The 23,311-nt window shown below is 42.7% G+C and overlaps 1 protein-coding gene across 4 annotated transcripts in view; it reads right to left on the reverse strand.

The window, feature by feature from the left end:
* ddr2a (discoidin domain receptor tyrosine kinase 2a) overlaps window positions 1–23,311 on the reverse strand; it is a 189,663-nt gene that overhangs the window by 66,343 nt on the left and 100,009 nt on the right. For 2 of the 4 annotated variants that reach the window (XM_069937797.1, XM_069937799.1), the window contains exon 2: window positions 11,089–11,190. In XM_069937797.1, the coding sequence (XP_069793898.1) occupies window positions 11,089–11,167 (79 nt within the window). In that variant the 5' untranslated portion in view covers window positions 11,168–11,190. Of the gene's footprint in view, window positions 1–11,088; window positions 11,191–13,563; window positions 13,667–14,478; window positions 14,602–23,311 lie in introns of those variants that run through there. The other 2 variants (XM_069937795.1, XM_069937796.1) reach the window with 2 other exon arrangements.

Consider the following 23,311-nt stretch of genomic DNA (forward strand, 5'->3'; position numbering starts at 1 on the left):
GATCAATAAGAATATAATCAATAATCAGGGTATATTATTAAAAAGCCAAAAGGAATGTTGCTTCCCTAGTTTGAAGAAATAGCAAACATCAAAGCTCGATAGATATAGTTGACTTTACGGAGTAAACTGGGACTGCTGTACTGCTGCCTGATAACATTTCCAAAGAAAACATGCCACTTTTAAAAACGAACTCTAAACTAATTACCAGCATGTCAGGAAGGTCCACAAAGAAGAGTTGGTAATTCAACTCAATTTGCAATTGGAGGCTTTTAAACTCCCACCCCACTTGAGGGGAGTTTGTTAGGGTTAGGGGTTTGGGGTGACGTTGGACTTATGGCTCTTGAACTAAGAGAATCTTTAGACAAACAACCAAGGTCAAATCTACAGACATTACACGTTTGCTTTCATTAAGTTGTCAGCCTGGTGAGGTTCAGTCTGGACTTCATTCCAAATTATTACTAATCCACCCCCACCCCCCACCACTATTCACTTGGCTGGTGACAAGGAGTATCCAAGGTGTTTGCCTATCAGGATCAGACCCATGGATTGAAAGCTCTGTAGGTCATACTAACACGAAAGAAGCTCTGATTGCAGAGTGGAAAAGTACTAGCCCCGTTTCTACACTGAGTTTTCTACTGCTCTGGCCAATCCCAAAGCAGTGCTGTGAGTCTTGGCATCAGTACGAAAAAAACAAGATGAATGGTCTGCTTGTTTCCCCAATATTTACTGTCTTACCACTGGCTCCAGCACACACACACGTTATCATTAAATTCAATTAATATCTATCCTACAGTTTGACCAGAGGTCAGTGAATGTCAGCTATTGCAACATTTTCTGAGAAAAAGAATCACGGAATGTAAATAAAAGAAAAGCAGCCCTGGGATATCTTGCTGCCTCAGCAAACAATTATAGTTCTTTTATCTGGTGATGTTTGGATGAAGAAAGTGCTTTATCAGAAAATGAATCAGCTGTTTTTATTGTTTTATATCTTTGCCTAAAAAAATTGTGAAGACTTCCATCGGTTTAAAAGAAGTGTTCATCAAAGTAAATTTGTGTCCTTTACTGGTGGAAATGAAAGAATTTATAATATGGACTAAGAAACATTTGGCAAAGACTTTTTGAAGACTAAACAGACTGATATTAATGAAGAAATTAAAAAAAAATAATGAGGCTAAAATATAACCAAGACGTTGCTTCTGATGGCCATGTCTTGGTATTTTAGAAGAGGAGGTAAGTAGCATAGTGGAGCATTACACTTGTACGCAGAAAATTGCCTGGATTTTACTGGAGACTTTCTTGCATAGATGGGAGCAAACATCATCCAGTTATGCAGGAAAAGTGGGGAAATAGAAAATAGGATGAGAAACCAGCTAATTAGATACAGGAATAGGTTGTGAAGTGAAGTGGGTGGCCACTGGGAGGCCCTTGCTGTTGCAGCGGACAGAGCAAAGATGCCCAATAAAGCGATCTCCCAGCTACGTTCAGTTTTCCTCATTTAGAGGGGGGGGCTGTATTGGGAGCACCAGATGCAGAAAATAACCCCTATAGATTTGCAGGTAAAGTGATACTTCCCTTGGAACGGCTTTGACCTGTTGTGTGATCTGCAGAGAACCTCCAGCACTTTTGCATATTGGCAAATGGAATATGTTATGAAGAAATGGTAGGATGTTCATTTTGGATGGAAAATAGAAAAGCTGATTTATTTAAAATGATGGGGGTTGGGTAGAGGTATGTTTGTATTCAAAAGGACATCATTGAATCATAGAAAGATAGCCTGCTAAGAAAGTAAAGAAAATTGACCTTCAGGAGAAAGATTTAAAGGGGACTGAAGCACAGGGTTTTCACACAGAGGCTGGAAGGGGTATGAAATGAGATGCCAGAAGTGGTAGAGGCAGGTATAATTACAATGTTTAAAAGCATTTGCACAGGTTCATGGAGAGTAATGGTTTAGAAGGAAATTGGGCCATTGCAGGGCAATGGGGCTAGCACCTTGGTCACCAATGAAGAGTTGGGCCAGAGGGAATGAAGTGTAAAAATGAAGGGTTTAGAATCTCATTTTTATTGGCATTGGTCAAAGTAACATAAAGAGGGAGAGCTTCAGTCACATAGTCCATATAAACAATTGGCAAGGGCTTCCAGCATAATAACGTAATGATTGTTAATTTCAATACAGAAACCTCCAGTTGAAGAGGAGATTTGCAACTTTATGACCAGATGCTACACTTCTAGGAGGGTGCTCCGTGGATATAAGTGGGTCCAGGTGAAGAGAAGTGAACTGAAGAGGAGGAAAGCTCTTTGAACATGGAGCCCCATAGTTTCACGTGGAGGAGGCTGCCAAAGAACTCTCTTTAAGGTCAAGGGTGCATGCTAATGCTTTGATTTCAATGCAGGCAACTATCCAGTGCCCTGCTCCTGATGGAACTGTCAATTAAATATTTTCTCCCTGAGTTTGGAATTTGGTTGAATTCCCTGATACAGTAATGAACAAAAAACAGTGAGATGTGGTCAGCAGACAGGGACAATTCCAAGGAACATCTGTTCCCAATTTACTCTCGCAAGTTCCGGCCTCATCCCTTCATAATTAGCCCTTCCTTGATGAAATATTTTACCATATTGCCTGCTTTTTACCTTGTCTATAGCTATGCTAAAGTTCAGGGAGCTGTGATGACTATCACAGAAATGGTCCCCCATGGAGAAGTCTGTCACCTGACCAGATTCATTACCAGCACTAAATCCAGCACAGCCTCTCCTCTAGTCAGCTGGTACACATACTGTGTCAGCAATCCTTCTTGGACACATCTGAGAAATTCTACCCCCTTGTATCCCTCTTGCACCCAGGAAGTACAAGACAATATTTGGAAAGTTGATGTCCCTCATAATAACAACCCTGTAATTTCTGCACCATTCAAAATTCTGCCTATTTATCTGTTCCTCAGTGTCCCGAGGGCTATTTGGGGCATTGCAGATGTAGTGATTGCTCATTCCAGTTTCTGACTTGCTCCAGTACTGACTCAGTAAAGAAAATTGAACTTGCACCAGGACACCTAAATTAGTTACAGTGCTAAGGGGGTAAGTTTTGTACACAGAGAGTTGTGGGTGCCTGGAATGCCCTGCCAGGAATGATGGTGGAGGCTGAAATATAAGGGGCATTTAAGAGACTCTTAGAAATGGATGAAAAAAAATAGAGGGTTTTGGGTTTGGGAGGGTTTTGTACTTTTTAAAGGAATGTATGGGTCAGCACAACATCAAGGATTGAAGGGCCTGTACTGTGCTGTAGTGATTTATCTTCTATGTACAGTGAAGCGGCAAAAACTCTGCATGCCAAACTGCATGAGTTTTTCAAGCTCTGCTGGGACCAAGGAAAGTTGCCTCAGGACCTTCGTGATGCCATCATCATCACCCTGTACAAAAACAAAGGCGAGAAATCAGACTGCTCAAACTACAGGGGAATCACGCTGCTCTCCATTGCAAGCAAAATCTTCGCTAGGATTCTCCTAAATAGAATAATATCTAGTGTCGCCGAAAATGTTCTCCCAGAATCACAGTGCAGCTTTCGCGCAAACAGAGGAACTACTGACATGGTCTTTGCCCTCAGACAGCTCCAAGAAAAATGCAGAGAACAAAACAAAGGACTCTACATCACCTTTGTTGACTTCACCAAAGCCTTCGACACCGTGAGTAGGAAAGGGGTTTGGCAAATACTAGAGCACCTCGGATGCCCCCCAAAGTTCCTCAACATGGTTATCCAACTGCACGAAAACCTACAAGGTCGGGTCAGATACAGCAATGAGCTCTCTGAACCCTTCTCCATTAACAATGGCGTGAAGCAAGGCTGTGTTCTCACACCAACCCTCTTTTCAATCTTCTTCAGCATGATGCTGAAACAAGCCATGAAAGACCTCAACAATGAAGATGCTGTTTACATCCGGTACCGCACGGATGGCAGTCTCTTCAATCTGAGGTGCCTGCAAGCTCACACCAAGACACAAGAGCAACTTGTCCGTGAACTACTCTTTGCAGACGATACCGCTTTAGTTGCTCTTCAGCGCTTGACGTCCTGTTTTGCGGAAACTGCCAAAATGTTTGGCCTGGAAGTCAGCCTGAAGAAAACTGAGGTCCTCCATCAGCCAGCTCCCCACCATGACTACCAACCCCCCCCCCCCCCCCCACATTTCCATCGGGCACACAAACTCAAAACGGTTAACCAGTTTACCTATCTCGGCTGCACCATTTCATTGGATGCAAGGATCGACAACAAGATAGACAACAGGCTCGCCAAGGCAAATAGCGCCTTTGGAAGACTACACAAAAGAGTCTGGAAAAACAACCAACTGAAAAATCTCACAAAGGGGGCGTGGCAAGATGGCGTAAGGATCAGACGTGCCTTCCAGTCCTCTCCTGACTCTATCTTATTGTTTTGTCTAGAAATGCCCGTTAAAATTCTTTAAAAGTTTAGATAATTTCAGTGCTGTTAATTTAACTTATGATGGTACAATTGGTGGAAAAGAGCAAATAAAAACGACAACAGATCATCAAAAAACTACATTTTCCAAAAGTTCAAGTTTTGGAGCCTACCTACAAGAAAGACACCGGGACTCAGCATAAAATGGATCCCAGGAGAGAGGTACAGTGTTCGGATGTAGAGCTCTATGTTACATCGGTAGAGCCCCCTAAAGAGGGCGCCAAACACCCTTTAGAACAAAGAGTTACTCAAAGGCATTTGTCAACTGTAGAGGTGGTGCTGCAAACTGCATCTCTTGAGATACAAGAACCTATACAACTTGATGTACTGGGAGAATTTAATACATTATGAACTGGGGAAAACCCCGGCCAGCGTCCTCCAGTCATTGCTGGAGAGGCTGTGGCTGGGGTTTCCACACGCAGTCATACTACAAGGAAGGCAACCAGAATGAAGGAAGGAATAGAAGATCCTTTGGAGAAGAAGCAGGAATCTGTTGAGCCAAAATCTCTTCCAATTGAAAAGATTTTTGTGAATCTTGAATCTAAATTATCTTATACAATGTAGGGATTATTCAAGATTATGACTGAACTTGGTACTAGGTTTAATACTTTGGTGAAAATACATTCTCAACAGATGGCTGAGTTTGGAGCTTTTAAGCTTGAAGTGAGAGATAAATTTAATTAGTGTGAAGAAGATATAGATGAAATACGGGATCAAGTTTTTGATGTGACCAAAATGGTCGAAGACTTACAAACTCAAAATAAAAATTTGGTGAAAAAGATTGATTATTTGGAAAACCAATCCAGACGGAACAATATAAAGATTATTGGTTTGCCAGAAGGTATGGAGGGACCAGACCCAAGAAAATTTTTTACTGAATGGATTCCGCAGGTGTTGGGTCAAGAACATTTCCCGGAAGGTATAATACTGGAACGTGCTCACAGAGCCTTGCGTAGAAAACCTATTTCAGGTCAAAGTCCAAGACCTGTTTTGGTTCATTGCTTGAATTATTATGACAGAGAAATAATTTTACGAGTGGCTATTAGAAATGCACAACAGAGAAAATCACCCTTGATGATTCAAAATAATCGAGTTTTCTTCTATGCGGATTTGAGTCAAGAAGTTATGTTCCAACGACGGGAATTCAATCCTGCTAAAGAGTTGTTGTGGAAGAAAGGTTACAAGGCAACATTTAGATATCCTGCTGTTTTGAAGGTTTTTCAAGATGGTTGCCAACCAAAGTTCTTTGATTCTCCAAAGGAAGCTATAGCATTTGCTCAAGAGCTGCCAATTACTCAGTTTCAACAGAGACATAGTCCGCCGCGATCTCTAAGGAGACAAGAGATGGAAGAAAAGAGCATTGCTCCAAGAAGGAATGGTTGTAATGGTGACTCGGCAATTGGAGCTGATTAAAAGAAGAGTTGTCCTTTTTTTTTCTAATTTTTTTTAAAAAAAGGGATATTAAATAATGATGATGTTAGTTTAAGATGAAGTGAGAGTTGGGGGAGAGAACTGGATAGGCACTATTTCCTGAAAGTCATCTGCTACGTGTGAGTTATCTCACACCCATTTTTTTTGGGAGTTACCGCATTGCGCGGTTTAGACGGGAGGGGGTATTTTTAACCTCCTACCTGTTTTTTTTTTCCTTTTTTTGTATTATTAGATTAAAGAGTGAAGGGGTTTTTTTTGTTTAAATATAAAAAAAAAGCATAAGAAAGTATTTGATTGTTTAAAAAACTAAAAATTGATGTGGTTTTATTTTTGTAAAGTTTATTCAGTAGATAAGGAATATCTGAAATTTAAATGTGAATGGGATGGATAAGTTTTTTAAAATATTTTTTCTTTAACTTTAAGGTGAAAGGAATGGTAATTCTGGTGTATATTGTTTTGCTATTTTAGTTATAGAACGAAGGGAATAATGGTGAAAGTTATAAATTCAATTGTACAATTCTTAATGAGGCTTGAATTTTGTTTGTGGTTTATGCTCCATTTGTTGAAGATATAGATTTCGTTGTAGTTGTGTTTTTATTATTTGGATATCTGAATTTTAACGTAATGATTGGGGATATTTAAATGTGGTATTGGAGCCTTTATTAGATAACTATTCAAGAGTAAAAGGGAAAAATGGTGGAAGAGTACTAAAATTGAATTGTACAATGCTTAATGAGGTTTGAATTTTGTTTTAAGATGGTGGTTTATGTGACTAATATGATGATAGATGTGAAGTTAGTTGATATTTGGTGAAGGTTTATCTCTATAGAGAAAGTTCTTTTTTCATCTTTTTTTTCATGCTACAATTTTTTTTAAGAATTGATTATTGTTTAAGAATTTTTGATAGATAATGTTACTAACTTTACTAATTTTTTATATTAAGTTTGAGTTAAATATATGTTTCATCTTAACTCCGTTTGTTAAATATATGCATTTAAGTTTGATTTAAATATGTTTTTTAAGTCTGATATCTTAGTATTAATTACTTTTCTTTTTGTTAGCATTTTAATCGGTTATGTTTTTGGTTTTTTTTGTAAGTGGGTTTTTTCTCACATATATTATTAACTTTATTAATTCTTCACTCTTTATTTTGGGGGGAAAGGGGGGGTTGGACTAATTTGAGTTGGGTTATTAATGTGTAATAATTATTGGGGAGGGTATAGTTTATTTAGATTACTGATATTGTATTGTAATTTTATTATTTTATTCTTAATTTTTTTTAATGTAATTCTATATGTTATTCATGTTATAAAATCTTAAATAAAGTTTAAAAAAAAAGAAAAGAAAAACCTCACAAAGATTAGCGTATACAGAACCGTTGTCATATCCACCCTCCTATTTGGCTCCGAATCATGGGTCCTCTACCGGCATCACCTACAGCTCCTAGAACGCTTCCACCAGCGTTGTCTCCGCTCCATCCTCAACATTCATTGGAGCGACTTCATCTCCAACATCGAAGTACTCGAGATGGCAGAGGCTGACAGCATCGAATTCACGCTGCTGAAGATCAAAGTGCGCTGGGTAGGTCACGTCTCCACAATGGAGGACCATCGCCTTCCCAAGATCGTGTTATATGGCGAGCTCTCCACTGGCCACCGAGACAGAGGTGCATCAAAGAAGAGGTACAAGGACTGCCTAAAGAAAGCTCTTGGTGCCTGCCACATTGACCACCACCAGTGGGCTGATATCGCCTCAAACCGTGCATCTTGGCGCCTCACAGTTCGGCGGGCAGCAACCTCCTTTGAAGAAGACCGCAGAACCCACCTCACTGTCAAAAGACAAAGGAGGAAAAACCCAACACCCAACCCCAACCAACCAATTTTCCCTTGGAACCGCTGCAACCGTGTCTGCCTGTCCCGCATCGGACTTGTCAGCCACAAACGAGCCTGCAGCTGACGTGGACATTACACCTCCATAAATCTTCGTCCATGAAGCCAAGCCAAAGAAAGAAGAACAGTGAGGTATTTCAATCCTTTTCTCATTAGAGATTTCTAAGATTGATCAAAAGACAACCTGCTGGATGAACTCAGCAGATCAAGCAGTATCAATGGAACTTTGCATCTCTTTGGAACAAGCACAACTGACATTCTATTACTGCAATACCTTTTATCAAATACAATTTTAAACAAAAAAAAACAGGCTGTTCATATATCATGAAGAAAAGCTTTACAGCCTTGAATGATGATTGAAAAAAATTATTCAAAGAGTGACACATTCAGATTGATGGAAGGCGGCACGATTGTTGTAGTGGTTCGTGCAATGCCTTTACAGTGCCAACGATTGGCACCAGACCAAGGTTCGAATCCCACACTGTCTGTAATGAGCTTGTATGTTCTCCCCATGTCTGTGTGGATTTTCTCCGGTTTCCTCCCTCCATTCAAAAAAAAAATCATACTGGGTCTGTAGTTTAATGGGGTGTAAATTGGGCAGCATGGACTTGTGGGCTGAAGTTGCCTGTTACTGTGCTATATGTCTAAGTTTGAATTTTTTTAAAGAAATGACTCAAAATATAAAAGTGAGTTGTCAAAAGAACATGGTTTTAAGTCACAATCCTGAGATATGAATATAGAAGCAACTGTTCACACCTTTGCTGCCTGAGGGAATGGTTAACTGTCACGAGTACTATTTTTCAGACGAGACATTGAACAAGTCTCCTCTTTGAGTGAAATATCCCACTGGAACATTTGGAGAGCACCAGGAGTACTTTCACAGTTGCCTTCCCCAGTATCTATTCCTCAGTCAACATCACTGGAACAGATTCTGCTTAAAAGACCATACAGTGCACAATAAAAACATAAAATGCTCAGCAGATTAGGCCACATCTGTAGAATAAAATGTTTTCAAACATTTCTAATGGGAATCAGTTTGCAATATATAGTATCTAATTACACTGGAAACATGCCATTTTAAAAATTCATCTTTTTAAAAACTTTGGTGTAAAACCTAATTGCTCAACAGGAAAAAACATTTAACATTTTCAATTGAATTTTGTATGATGTAATTAACTTGGATTTTCTAGTTTTCTAAAGATTATACCTTGCATCTTTTCTCCTCAGCATTTCATCTTAATAGCCTAGATCAGTTAGGGAACTAACTACATAGTAAAGAATATGTATCAATATAGATTTTGCTTTTCTAAGCATTATTATTAAAATGCAATATTTTCTGGTTGCAAATCAAGTTGAATGAATATGGCATATTTAACTCCAAAATATGCTGAGGTATTTCAACTAATGCCCTCCTTCTCAATCACTGGTAGTATAATGCAACTTTGCCATTGATTATGTGTTGGGTAGATGCTGAATGATATTTAGTATGTGGCTTGATCCTGGTTTCAATGCTTATACATAAACAAAGTGCTTACAGTCATTATTCATTAGAAAGCACTCTTCTTTCAGCAAAACATTTCTGAGAGCTAGTCGAGGACACACAGAGCAGGTGGTAGAAGAGGGAGAATGGCATTGAACAGATAATCATGTTCACCTAGGGTATTCACACAGCAAATTACTCCCCTGCAACATTAGAGGTGCTTCAGCAAGCAAGTTCTCACATCATTGAAATGTCTATTCATTGCCCAATTTTCTCTCTCAAACTGTATTCTGCATTCCATTGCTGGCCTCGGTGATTCCAGTTATCTGAGGTTGCAACTTGTAGTGGAGGAGACAACAAATGTCATTGGAACTTGACCTCAAGAAGCATTGAGCCCAACAGAATAATTTGTGTCTTGATGAACGGTTTCAGCCCAAAATGATAACCATTCTTTTTCTCCCACTGATACTGCCTGACCTCTTGAGTTCCTCCAGGGGTTGGTGTTTTGCTCCAGATTCCAGCATTTGCAGTCTTTTGAGAGTGTCCAGACAATAATTTGTACCTTCATAGTGGACTGACTAAGAGGAAATTCCAAAGGCATTGATGGAGTGTTAAGATGGAATTGTGATGCATTCTCTCTTAAAGAAGATTAAAGTTCTATAGGGCATTGCAACTCACCCATGACAGTAGCACCAATCATAATAACCTCGCGAAGCACAGATTGCCTTTGATTTCCTTGGCACCCTAGAATACTGTGTTAATTTGTTGAAGAAGTTTGGGTTGGGTATGGGTGAGGGGGAAGTGATGTTGGCTCCAACAGTTTCAACTAATGATGCTGCATCCAGTGAATTTAGTTGTGATTATTCCACTTGTGACCACAAGGACTAACTTTGGCAGAGGACCAAAGAATTTATTGGTTAACCTTGCTGAGCCATTATTTACTTGAATGCATGGCTGCGTGACCAATCTATAGCTATTATGAATGGTGTGCAGCAACGTTTTAGTCACTGATTCTGACTAACAGGCCCATGCCCCAGGTTATGGCTCAGCCTTTGTGGCTACAGTGAGTACCTAGCCAGATGCTTTGGATCTGATCTTAAAAATTCTTATACCACTAAAAATTCCAAAGTTTCAAAATGTTGAAAGTATCCTGCAATATTAAGGACATGGAGAAGGATTGTGATTTCAGCTGGAAAACATGCTTCTTTTTCCAAATGACTTTAAGTTTCAGTTGTTCACCTGTGTGGAGAATTTCAAGCAGAGAAAAATATCTTATTTTAACTGGTTAATGTTGCAGTGAGAAAGTGATACCACCAAGGATTACTCTCACAATGTTCAATGCAAAATGAAATCATGGTGGATCTCAAGACAACGACAGAGAAGGCCCTTTTTACCTGATAAATCAAGAAGGTTCCATTGGCTTCAGCCAGCACAGTAACCAGCTCTCCATAAACCAGCCCAAACAAATAGCCTTAACTACACCATCAAAGAAGAGTGAGGCCATCCTTTTTATGAAGAATGCCTTGGTCTTGCGACACACAGGCATAGATGTCTTCATCAACACTCAGGAAATCCAACACCATCCTGAACAAAGCAACCTGGATTATCCATCTAGCTTCCTAAATATTCAATCCCTCACCACAAGGTTATGGTGATTGCAATGTGTACCTTTTACACAATTAACTACATTTTGTAATCTGCCAGGATTTCTTTGATACCCAATCATCTGGAAGACTAAGGCCAAATGACACATGTAAAAGTGACACATTACATGGTGTCTCTCAAATGGTGTGTTGCTAGAAGTAACACAGTGCATTGTAGCTTACCTGGATTCACCTGAGCCCCTGCAAGTCCAAGACAATGTAACAACATCAACAGCATCATTGAAAAGGAAGCAGTGATCATTTTAAATGGGCAGATTTCCAGACCTGAAGAGAGAATCAGAGTTTGTCCTGATTAACATTTTCTTCCTTCCGAAACATAATTACGCTATTTACAGTTGATTTCACATTCATACGCCTTACCACTGGCTGCACATAAGGGTTTCTGTCCAAGGATATAATGCCTCATCTACTTGCTTTAAAATATGTACAATGCTTACATTGAATTAAACCATACATCAAATAATAACAGCAGCACATGGCAGTTCCTTGGAGTTATTACTAATCAGCTAATGTCATTTCTATCTCTGTATCAATTGTATCTGTGATATTGGCTCAACTCCCCTCTCTTTTTTTGTTTTGTTTTTGCCTCTGTGAGGAAGGAAATCCCCATCCTGACCTGCCGGGCATGTTTTTCTGGTCTGCATTTTGCACTACCATGTTCTTTTACCTATGTTAGTTGGCCCATGATCTCACTCTGACTGCTCCCATTCATTTATCGATCAGGTAACCTTGTTTACAGCTTATGCCCATGGCCACCCTGGTTTTACCTTGTCAAAGACATCTGCTCTCCCACCCTTTTTACAATCTTCCTTTGTCTCTTTCCAAATTCTGAAGGATATTTGACCTGAACTCTGCTTCCCTTCCCACAGATGCCGCTTCATCTGCTGAGTACTTCCAGCATCTCATTTTTAAAAAAATCATCAAATAATTGCTGCAAATATGTACACAGTGTGGGCCAATGTAATTAGTGCAGATGGGAAAAATTTGGCATGGACATAATGGGCCAAAGGGCTCTTAACCAGGTTGCATGAAAATGGCATTAGGAGCAATAACATTCATAAGATGAATAAGGAATATGCTACAATTCAACAAAATATCATATTAAATTGGAGCATAATTTTTGTTTTTGAAACATATTGATGCAATATTTTGGTGCTTTCCCATCTCTTGATGTCATTTCACACTACTTGCATTTTATATCAGTGTGGTTCGACGAAGCATGAATGAAGCACTAGCTTTCATAGATGCTTAGAAGGTCCCAATTAAATAATCTTAATGTAAATATAAAAGTGAAGTTGGGAAAGCCAGAGCAAAGTCCAACAAAGGGCGATTTCACAGTCAAAAGGCCAAGGTCAGAAGGAGCAAGTCAAATGGAGCATTTCATTCCAGATTATGGGTTTTGACCCAAAATGTTACCATTCCTCTTCACAGATGCTGCCTGACCCACTGAGATACTATGTCTACAGTCTATTGTATCTCCAGCAATTTAACGGTAACTGGATCATCAGTTTCAGTAATGTCCATTGAACAATGAATGTAGGTGAATAGGTTGGGATAAAACATAAGATGAGAGAATTCCTTCCATCCTTCTGAGACATTTTCATACTCGGATTAGCATTTTTGATAGGCACTGGAGAGTCAACCTGGTTCCAACCCTTGACTTCTGACTCAGTGGAGATAATATACACACATGAGCCATGATTGTCAGCTGAATGAAATGTTATATTGCCCTGGTTTTCATGGATAATTTATGTGGTATAGTTATGGATGAGGCAACATTGCAAAATAGTGCTGTTCAGTTTAATTTTATTGCAATTTACAACCTCCTATTCCTGACCATTGGAAAATATGGGGAAGTCTAGCATTTCAATCAACCTTTTAGAAATCAATTAAAAATTGAATTGTGATGGCAATTCATAAATAACATTACCAACTGCTTTCTGTCTCGTCAACATTTTTTGTTAAACTGCTGTTGCATTTATTCATTTTTATAATTTGAAAAATAAACTGGAAACTATTTCTGCAGTAACAAATGTCCTAATACTTTGACCTTGCTGAGGACATTCTTCATTAGATTTTCAGTAACAAATCACAAACTTTGCAACAATATTTACAGTGTGGGTATTTCCAACTGATCTGTCTAATGACCATGAATGGTGTCATAATCTGCCAAGCCTCACTGTGGGAACTAGTCTGTGAAATTTATAGCTTTTAAACAAATAATATTAAAGGGCCAATAGGCAAAAACCATTTTCTTTGTTCATGTGATATTTGAGGCTTTGGAAAGGGTTTAATGGAGGCAACTTTCATTTCCTCTTCCCACACCCACATCTTCTCCCCCCCCCCCCACCACCAACCCACCCCAGGAAAAGATGAGTAACAGGAAGCCAGATAAATAAAAACTGCTTTCCTGACAAAACTATAACTTGACTCTGGTCAGGCTAATCACAAAATAAGGCATTTAACTATTACTGTTGTTGACAGCAGCTTTAATTTAATAGTGGTCCAAGGTTTCAGGCTATTCTTAATGATAAGTGGCTATGACCACTGTACTGTCCAATGTATGACATTGCATTCTGTAATTATATTGTACATTCTAAAAAGTCTGATTCAAGTTGTTTCTTCATGATACATTACATATTTCTGTGCTGCAGAATGAAGGAGATTGCTTGATTAGAGGTGTGAATGCATCTCCAGGAATCTTTGGCAGTCCAAGGCCCATTGAGAATGAAAAAAAAAGCTAAAAGAGAATAAAAGGGTTTTGTTCTGAGAACTTGGTTTATGTGATAACATAGAATGAGCCAATAGCAAAGCATCATTTCATGTCTGCCCCTGTGTTTATTCCATTAGCTTCATGAGGGCACTATAAATTGGGCCCCTATCTCACCAATGCAGCGAATCTTGGAGGACAAATCAAGTCATAAAACATGAATCTAGTCTGCAAGGTGAGGCCTCATCAGTACCCTGGTCACAGAACGGTAGCAGAACATCCCCACTTTTAAAATCAATCCCTCTAGCAATGAAGGCCAATATTCCACCTGCAAACCAACCTTTTGTGATTCATGCACAAGCACTCCCATGTCCCTTCTCACAACAGCATGATATTGAAAGAAAATGGTATTTTCCAGATGACTGATGCTCAGCTAACTGGTCTACAATCATCTGCCTTTTATCTCCATCTATTTTTAAACATTGGCAAGACATTTGCTGACTTTCAATCTGCTAACAAACAGATGCCTCAAGCCAACACCTGCAACCTTTAAGCCCAGGTTACACTCCGTTGGCTTGGATGCCACTTGAATACTCCACACTGGGCTCCCCAAACTGGCTCTCTATTTCAAGTTCTGTCTCCTCAAGAGATGACGAGGTTGGCAGAAGAAGATTCAAGAATGTTCTGTACACCTCATTTAAAAAGGGTATCAGTCCCACCATCACATTTGAACCTCCGGCCCATGACCATTTGTAAGGGAGAAAGAAAAATAGTTTTGACAACCCTTGAGTTCATTGGGTGCGAACATAGAGAACTCTTTCATGACAGCAAAAGGTGCTCACCAACTCCCAAAGAGGTCATGCAGTTATCCCTTCAGGAAACTTCTGCTTTATCTCCAGCAGACTGCAGGTACCACATTGGGCATTTCAGAACCCACTAAACTGGGGTAGAAGCAAATCATCCTCAATCTTGAGAGAAAAAAAAAAGAATTATTTCCTTAGTTATGTTACTGCTGGTATAAATCTGAGGGAATATTCACAATGATGAAATATCATTCTGAGTCTGCCCAGTGTTACTAATGCAAAACAGGCCATGGAGCACTGTATTCCATTAACATTGGCACTGTTCCAACAAGCAAAATAAAGGTTCTTAAGCTTGTTATAAAACATTGCCTGCATTATGAAACTTCCTTTATAGCCATACACAATCTTCTTACTCCTGTTTAAGGTCTGAAGCAGTAGTGAGAATAAGCTTTAACAGATGATCGAGCTAAAAGTGGTGGGGAGGGGGAGTGAGGAGATTAGTGGGGAGGGGGGGGGTGAAGCGGAGGGAATATCACAGTTCCAATCTGCAATGAATAATATGTATTTTTAGAATATCCAGAAAGAAATGCTTCCTGAGTTTAACAAAGTAAAATACCAAAAAGAAATCAGAAAATCTTTTAATAGTTCAAGTTTTAGTGCCGGTGATATGAACAGAGGTACCAGTGAGAAATTTTGTTCTTGCAAGCAGCGCAGCTAGTCAACCCAAACATACATCAGCACTGAAATTACAGTACAGAGTGCACATTGGAACAGAGCAAAGGCAACATTATTTTGTGTGATGTCGGAACAGGAAAATATATAATGGATTTGAACATGAGCAACTGAAACTTTTGAAAGATTCAGTGCTTTTGTTAAGTTTCTTTAAGATAAATAAGCCTTGTGGTGGAATGGAAGTTGCTTGCACTGTTACTTTGGGTACAGATTGTCTTCCTCTTTCTGTAAAAGAAACCAAGATCAAAGCCACCCTCTTTGTTTTGTCCTTGTGCATTACATTTCTCAGAAATATTTATCCAGCTGGCAGAAATGGAAGCCCACAGAGGAATTTTTTTGGTCAGAGATTTCACAGAGTCTGTGACCCACTGATTTCTTCCTTGCATCTTACAAAGGGACTTAATAATGATAATTATTTTGAATGTTGATTAAATGAGTGGCTTGTGGCGGCTCACCACTAGGCAGGCGAACTGGCCCCGCTTGTAAGCCACGTGGCGGGGCAGCCGGCCAAAATGGCGCCGTCGGGGGTATTACCTTCCTCCCAGCACGGGGCTCAGAAGCCCACGCTGGGGGACCACCTGATGCCCGGGTGACATCAGCGCCCTCCAGCGCGGTTCTCGGCCAGGTCCGGGCTGGAGCACAAGTACAGTCCAGCAGCCTGCAATAAACGAGTCTGCTCACTGAGCTCAACCCGTCTGGTTGCGTGTGTTATTGCAGGAGCAGTGTAGTTGCCGCTACAATTGGTGACCCCGACTGGTTCAAGCATCTTTGAACCCATCATGAGCGAGCATAGGATCAGCCCTATAGCCGTGAAACTGCCTGAATTCTGGGTTCAAGAGCCGGAGACCTGGTTCGGCCACGCGGAGGCTCAATTTCACCTTCGCCAGATTTTGTGGGACACAACCAAATTCTACCATGTGGTCGGTGCCCTGGACCAGGCCACCGCCAGATTCGTGCTGCACCTCGTTCAGTACCCACCCGCCGAAGACAAATACGAGACCATCAAGCAAGTGCTTACCAGATCCCTCTGACTATCCAGACACCAGCATGCTGCTCGGATGCTGCACCTCGACGCCCTGGGAGACAGATCCTGGATGGAGCTGATGGACGAGATGCTCGTGCTCATGGGTGTGCATACCAACTGCCCACTCTTCGACCACATTTTCCTCAACCATATGCCCGGGGACATCCGGTCGCTGAAGGTCCAGGAGAGATTCACCAACCCGAGGAAGGTCGCCCAGAAGGCCCAAGAGCTATGTCTCGCACGATTCCCGGAGGACTCAACGATCCAGCAGGTCATGAGGCACGGCATGACCACGCCAAGCCCACCCCTAGTGCTGCGGTAGAGCATCCAACCCCTGCAGGGCCCCCCAAGTGCATAACCAAGGCCATAGCATCTGCTCCAGGCCTCTGCTTCTACCACCAGCGCTGGGGAGCCAGGGCTTGGAGGTTTCGTCAACCCTGCTTGTTCCAGGGAAACGACCAGGCCGGCCGCTGTTAATGGCTGAGGCGGCTGGCCAAGGACACAGCCTCCTCTACCTGCGGGACTCAGTCAGCGGCCGGCGGTTCCTCATTGACATCATCCCAGCCATGGCCGTTGAGTCCAGGAACCGACCTCGTGGACCACCCCTCCATGTGGCCAATGCAACAGAAATCCAGATGTATGGATACAAGACAGTCCACTTCCAGATCGAGCAACGAAATTTCACGTGGAGGTTCACCGTCTCGACTCTCCCGACTGCCATCCTGGGTGCAGACTTCCTTCTCGCATACAGGCTTCTGGTGGACATTCAAGGTAGGTGCCTGATGGACGCCCGTACCTTCTAGGCTGTTCGCCTTGATGCCTCCCGCTCGGAGCAACCGCAGATAGCCATGATTAGTATGCCCAGAGACGAGTTCCAGCGAATCCTGGATAAGTTCCCGACATTCCTCAAGCCACAGTTCTCCCCTACCTCACCGTGCCACGGGGTGTTCCACCACATCCCCACTCATGGCCCACCGGTTTCACCAAAGCACGCCGGCTCCCGCCTGACAAGTTCCAAGAGGCGAAGGAGGAGTTTTCGCACCTGTTGGAATAGGGGATCATTCGGCGGTCCGACAGCCTGTGGGCCTCGCCACTCCACGTGGTCCCAAAGGCCTCCGGTGGCTAGCGTCCCTGCGGAGACTATCGATGGCTCAACGAGGCAACAGTTCCTGACCGTTACCCCATCCCTCACATCCAAGAGTTTATGGCCAACCTGCAATGTGCGAGGGTTTTCTCCAAGGTTGACCAGGTGTGCGGCTATCACCAGATCCCGGTTCACCTGAGCACATACCCAAGATGGCCATCATCACCCCCTTTGGCTTGTTCGAATTCTTGCTCATGCTGTTCGGGCTCAAGAACGCCGCTTAGACCTTCCAGCGCCTCATGGACTCTGTGGGCAGGGACTTGGATTTCGTCTATTTTTTTGGACGACATCCTCGTTGCCAGCAAGGACCAGGTGCAACGCAAGGTCCACCTATGCGCCCTTTTCTCTTTTCTCCCGGCTGGCCGATTTCGGCCTTATCATCAACCCGGCCAAGTGCCAGTTCGGGAACCAGTCCGTGCAGTTCCTGGGCCATACCATCACAGCTGAAGGAGCCTCACCCACTGCTGCTAAGATCGCTGCTATCAGGGAGTTCCCACGCCCGGACAGCCTCAAGAGGCTGCAGGAGTTCGTGGGTACAGTCAACTTTTACAACCACTTCATCCTGGGAGCACCGCGCATCATGCAGCCGCTATTCGTCCTCATCGCAGTCAAGCACACAACGCTTGCTTGGAACCCAGAAGCCTGCATCGCATTCGAGGCCACCAAGGATGCCCTAGCGAAGGCCACCATGCTCGCCCACCCACACACCGACCTGCATATGGCACTCTCTGTCGATGCCTCTGCCACAGCCATCGGTACTGTCCTGGAACAGCAGGTGAATGGAAATTTGAAGCCGCTGGCATTCTTCAGCCACCTGCTCCCCCCACTGGAACGCAAGTATAGTGCCTTCAACCGTGAGTTACTGGGCATGTACCTGGCGGTGCGGAATTTCCGCTATTTTTTGGAGGGGAGGACTTTTACCATCTTCATCAACCACAAACCCCTCACCCAGGTGCTCGCGATGGCAAAGGATCCCTGGTCAGCCCGCCAACAGCGTCACCTCTCCTTCATGTCAGAGTTTACCACCGACATTCAACATAAGGCGGGGAAGGACAATGTGGTTGCCGATGCACTCTTGTGACTGGCCATCTGCGCACTGATGCCCGGCCTCAACTTTGACCAGCTCGCCCGGGACCAGAAGTCTAATGAGGAGATGAGGGCCTTCTAGACTGCCATCATGGGCCTGCAGTTCTGAGACCTCCCGACTCCGAGCGGCGAAGGCACCATCCTGTGCGATATTTCCACGGGCACCCCACGACCAGTGGTTCCCCAGCAGTGGCGCAGGCAGGTCTTTTGTCACATCCACGACCTTTCACATCCGTCCATCAGGGGTTCACGGTCCAGACGGTGGCAGAACGGTTTGTATGGCATGGGCTGCAGAAGCAGATCACGAGCTGGGCCAGGACGTGCACCCATTGCCAGACGTCCATGGTGCACAGGCACACCAGGGTGCCCGTACAGGAGTTCGAGCACGTCCAGGAAAGGTTCAGCCACATTCATGTGGACATCGTTGGCCCCTTACCCATTTCCCGGGGCAACCGTTACCTGTTTACGATGGTGGACCGCACCACTCGCTGGCCTGAGGTGATCCCGATGCCAGACGCCTCCACCGACTCCTGCTCCCGAGCACTGTTGCATGTTTGGGTCACCTGGTTCGGTGTCCCGGGTCACCTCACCAGTGATCGGGGCACCTAGTTCACATCTGCGCTCTGGGCACAGCTCGCCAACAGGTTGGGGATCCAGCTACACCACACCACGCCCTACCACCCACAGGCCAATGGACTGGTCGAATGTCTGCACCATCACCTTAAGTCGGCATTCATTACCCGCCTCACCGGTCTGACTGGGCAGACGAACTGCCTTGGGTGCTCCTGGGCATCCGCTCCACTCCCAAGGAAGATCTACAGGCGTCATCTGCTGAGCTGGTCTACGGTGCGCCGCTGACACTACCTGGTGAGTTCGTCAACGCAACTCACAATCCCCAGCAGTCACCGCACGAACTACTTCCTCACCTCAGGTCACGCTTGGACTTGTTCGAACCCTCACCGCCGCCTAGGCATGGCACATGCCCATCTCACATTCCCAGCGAACTGCTTTCTGTGGATTACGTTTTCGTTCGGCAGGGCCTGACCGCGGCACCTCTGCAGCGACCGTATGAGTGGCCATACAGGGTTGTATAGCATTCCAGCTCCACGTTCACGCTGGACATTGGCGGCAAGCGGGAATTGTTTACCAGCGCACCTCAATCCCACTGAGCCCGTTGTTGTAGCCCAGCCCAAGAAGCGAGGCTGCCCGGTGAAAAAGGACATTGGCACCAGTTCTGGTGGGGGGGGGCTGTGTGGCGGCTCACCACTAGGCAGGCAAACTGGCCCCGCTTGTAAGCCACGCGGCGGGGCAGCCGGCCAAAATGGTGCCATTGGGGGTGTTACCTTCCTCCCAGCACGGGGCTCAGAAGCCTGTGCTTGGGGGACCACGTGATGCTCGGGTGATGTCAGCGCTCTCCAGCACGGTTCTCAGCCAGGTCTGGGCTGGGAGCATAAGTACAGTCCAGTAGCCTGCAATAAATGAGTCTGCTCACTGAGTTCAACCTGTCTGGTTGTTGTGTGTTGTTTCAGGAGTAGTGTAGCTGCCACTACAGGTTTTTACTTCATCATTTGATAATATCTGGATCTGCTGTAGAACGGTGGTGGCAGTAGGTGAATTGCAGTAGGCCCAGGTTTTTTGTTAGGTACAAGTTAATTCTGGCCATGATCAACCTTTCAAAGCATTTTATTACAGAAGATGTGAGGGCTGCTAGTGATCGTTATTGTTTTCACGCTGTTCTTCTTGGGCACTGACCGATATGATTGATGCCCTTTTGAAGCAAGGGGGAACCCCCTTGATTAAATACACTATCGAATCTTTCTGTTTACTCCCTTATTTTAATCTACTTCCTGACTTCTCCCCATTAGTCCTTAATCTTGTTTGTTTTGAGTAATTAAACAAGTACCTTATTTTAAAAGAAGTTTTACTAATAGTGGTTAGAATCCAAAATATTATTGTCCTTCATTTTTTCCAGTGATCCCTTTAAGTTTGTGATTTTTCATTATATTATTGAGAATTAATCATACAGCACTCTAGTTGGCTCTTTGGCCCATTAAGTCTCCACTGGTCATCAAACACATATTTATACTCTTCCTACTTGATCCTATTTCCAGTGCCGGATTAACTTAGTAGCAAAAGTAGCATATGCTAGGGCCCCACATTTTAAAGGGGCCCATGGTAAATGCTTGCAAGATATCAATTCCCACCGAAGCTCACATTAACGGATCCAAAACATGATTATCTGCCACACAGGGTGGAAGCATGAGTACATATATTACCTTTTACGTTTCATTTTAAGGAACATGGAGAGCGCAGGGCGTGATTTGAAAGCAATTGTTTCATTTTTCCAATATTGTTCAATAACAATACCTTTGCAGAGGCAAATGGTCAAGCTAGTTTAGATGGGGTACGGAATCCTAGGCAGAACCACCTGACTCAGATCTGACGTGCAGCCTTTTCACATTGGAATGGGATGGAGCCAGAGTTAGGGATACATTTTTCCACCCCCCACAAAAACCAGTTGATCTAAAAGATCATCGTGAGGTGATCAACTCTGGTCTGAACAAAGAATGAATTCTTTAGCATTTCTTTTTTCACTGAGTGACATTTCTTGCCTGTTTTCTTTGGAAAGACCAAATGCAATTTTAATACATGGATGATATGCAAATAACAATACAACCTATTTAATATTGATAAGCAGCACAGCGGTTCTTGTGAAAAGGTAGAATAATAAAGGCAAGCTCAAACTATTGTTATTTTCAACAAAGTTGAGAAAACAATCCCACACTCCCCACCCATCCTAAAGACAAAACAGGCGACATGGTACGAAGACCCAGCTGCAGCAATCGGCAAGAAAGACAGCGGTATCACTGATGGATTAGAAGAAGCACGTTGATAACTGATATCCCAATTATGTTGAAAATGATGCAGTGAATGTGGAAATGCAATTACACTCGTTCATGGGCGGATGATAATGTTGCATTCAGGAAACAAATTCTTTTAGGTCATGTAGTTAGTAGTTGTGAGGAAGGGTTAGCTGAATAAGTGGAAAAGCAATGACTTGCTTCCCTTTACAAATCCTGATGTTTACCACAAAAAGGAAGGAATTACAGCAAACAAAAGCAGATTACTCTGTAGCTAGATTGCCTTTTAGCGAGAAGATGGCCTGGATGAGTTAATGAAGCAGCAGCCTGTAAAACCAGTCTATTTGCAAAGTAAATCCTAGCCGCTATGCAAATGTGGACAATTCTGGATTAAATTACAGCCTCATGAATAAAATAATATAGTTGTGGGCTAAAGGGGTTGCCATTGCAAACTTTCTCCAGGTAGCCCTTCTGTAGATGCCCTAAAAATTATGCAACCCCCAAGGAAAAACAATTTATCTGTCTGATAAACTAAAGCTCACCCCCTCACTCCACCATTCTAAGAAAAACAATAGCATGTATTTGTTAAACCTAAACACAGAAGACTTTCTCCGAGTCACCAGAAAGCTAGAGGACCTGGTTCCTCAAGTCACCCACCTAAGTTTGTATCCATACATAAAATGCACAAGGCTGCATTTGCAATGATTTATCTTTGAGTTCATCTCTCTCCTCTGAATTTAGCTTCTCCTTGCATTTGGTGTCCTACTTGCCCCTTTTGTTCTCTCTTTTAAACCACTAGATGTTTTAATATTTATGTGTATTTTGTTTTTAAATTTATGGCCCCTTTATAACGTAAGATACAGGCCCTGCACTAGTTTAATTTGGCCTTGCCTATTTCCTTCTGTGAATGAAATATCTTTGTCAATTGCCAGCAATAATTTAGCCTTATTGCAATTCTTGATAGCTGTAAGCCCGAATTCCCCAACTTCTTGAATCTCGAGAGGTGTAAATGTCTTTTCACATCACACCCTCTTAAATCTACACTTTTATTGCTTTTCATCACTCTTAGAAATGTTTGTCCAAAATCACAATTGTGATTTAATTGATGAATGTGCCAGTGAGAGTGTGGTTCTGGATTCAATTCACACTCCAATGACTGAGCACTTGATGAAGCACTGCAGTACTGAGAAAGTGGTATCCTTCAAGCTGCCATTTCTTAAATGAATGCTAAAAGGTGATCCCACCTGCCTTCAAAGCAAACTCTGAAATAACCTTAAGGGTAGTGGAATTTACCCCAATGTCCTGGGGGACACATTTTACAACTACTATCAGCAATAACAGTCTCATCAAATTAGTCAAAAAAAGAGGATGCCTAATTAACAGATAGGATCCCACAAATTGTATGGGTTAAGTACCATATCAACTTTGGTTTGATCATGTTGGGCAAGAGATAAATATTAGCCAGAACAGCAGCAAGCTCTGGCACCTTGACCTTTTTTCTCCTTTGACATCTATCTGCAAATTCACAAAGAGCAACAGCTTAAAGATGGCATGTATAAATGTCATTTAAATTTAATTATATACTTTCCCTACATCGAAATGATTGCTTGACCATTTTATAAAATCCAAAAAAATGTCCCACATTTATTTTGATGCTAGTGTCCTCTAGAGCTGGTCTTATGTGTACCAATGGAGAGTATACAGCAACTTGTGATGGTTCAACCTGCCGAAAGAATTGAGGAAGCTTTAAAGGCCTTCCTGCACTTCTTTTTGGATTTTAAGACATTTGCTTTTGCATTCATTGATTTCATGATATCTCATTGGAGAAAGTAGTAAAACGGTTATCATGAAGAAGCTGTATATTCCTTTTGCAGACGACTCACAGGTATTCAAATGGAAACATGCTCAGAAGCTAACCAATGCATCCCTTGTGAAAATATTTTTCTGACATATTCAAAAGACATTGCAAAGGCATATTCCCTTCACATTTTGGGCATCTGCTCTACGATTATAAAATCAAGATCC

This window comes from Narcine bancroftii, chromosome 5 (assembly GCF_036971445.1).
Source record: "Narcine bancroftii isolate sNarBan1 chromosome 5, sNarBan1.hap1, whole genome shotgun sequence".
NCBI lineage: Eukaryota > Metazoa > Chordata > Chondrichthyes > Torpediniformes > Narcinidae > Narcine > Narcine bancroftii.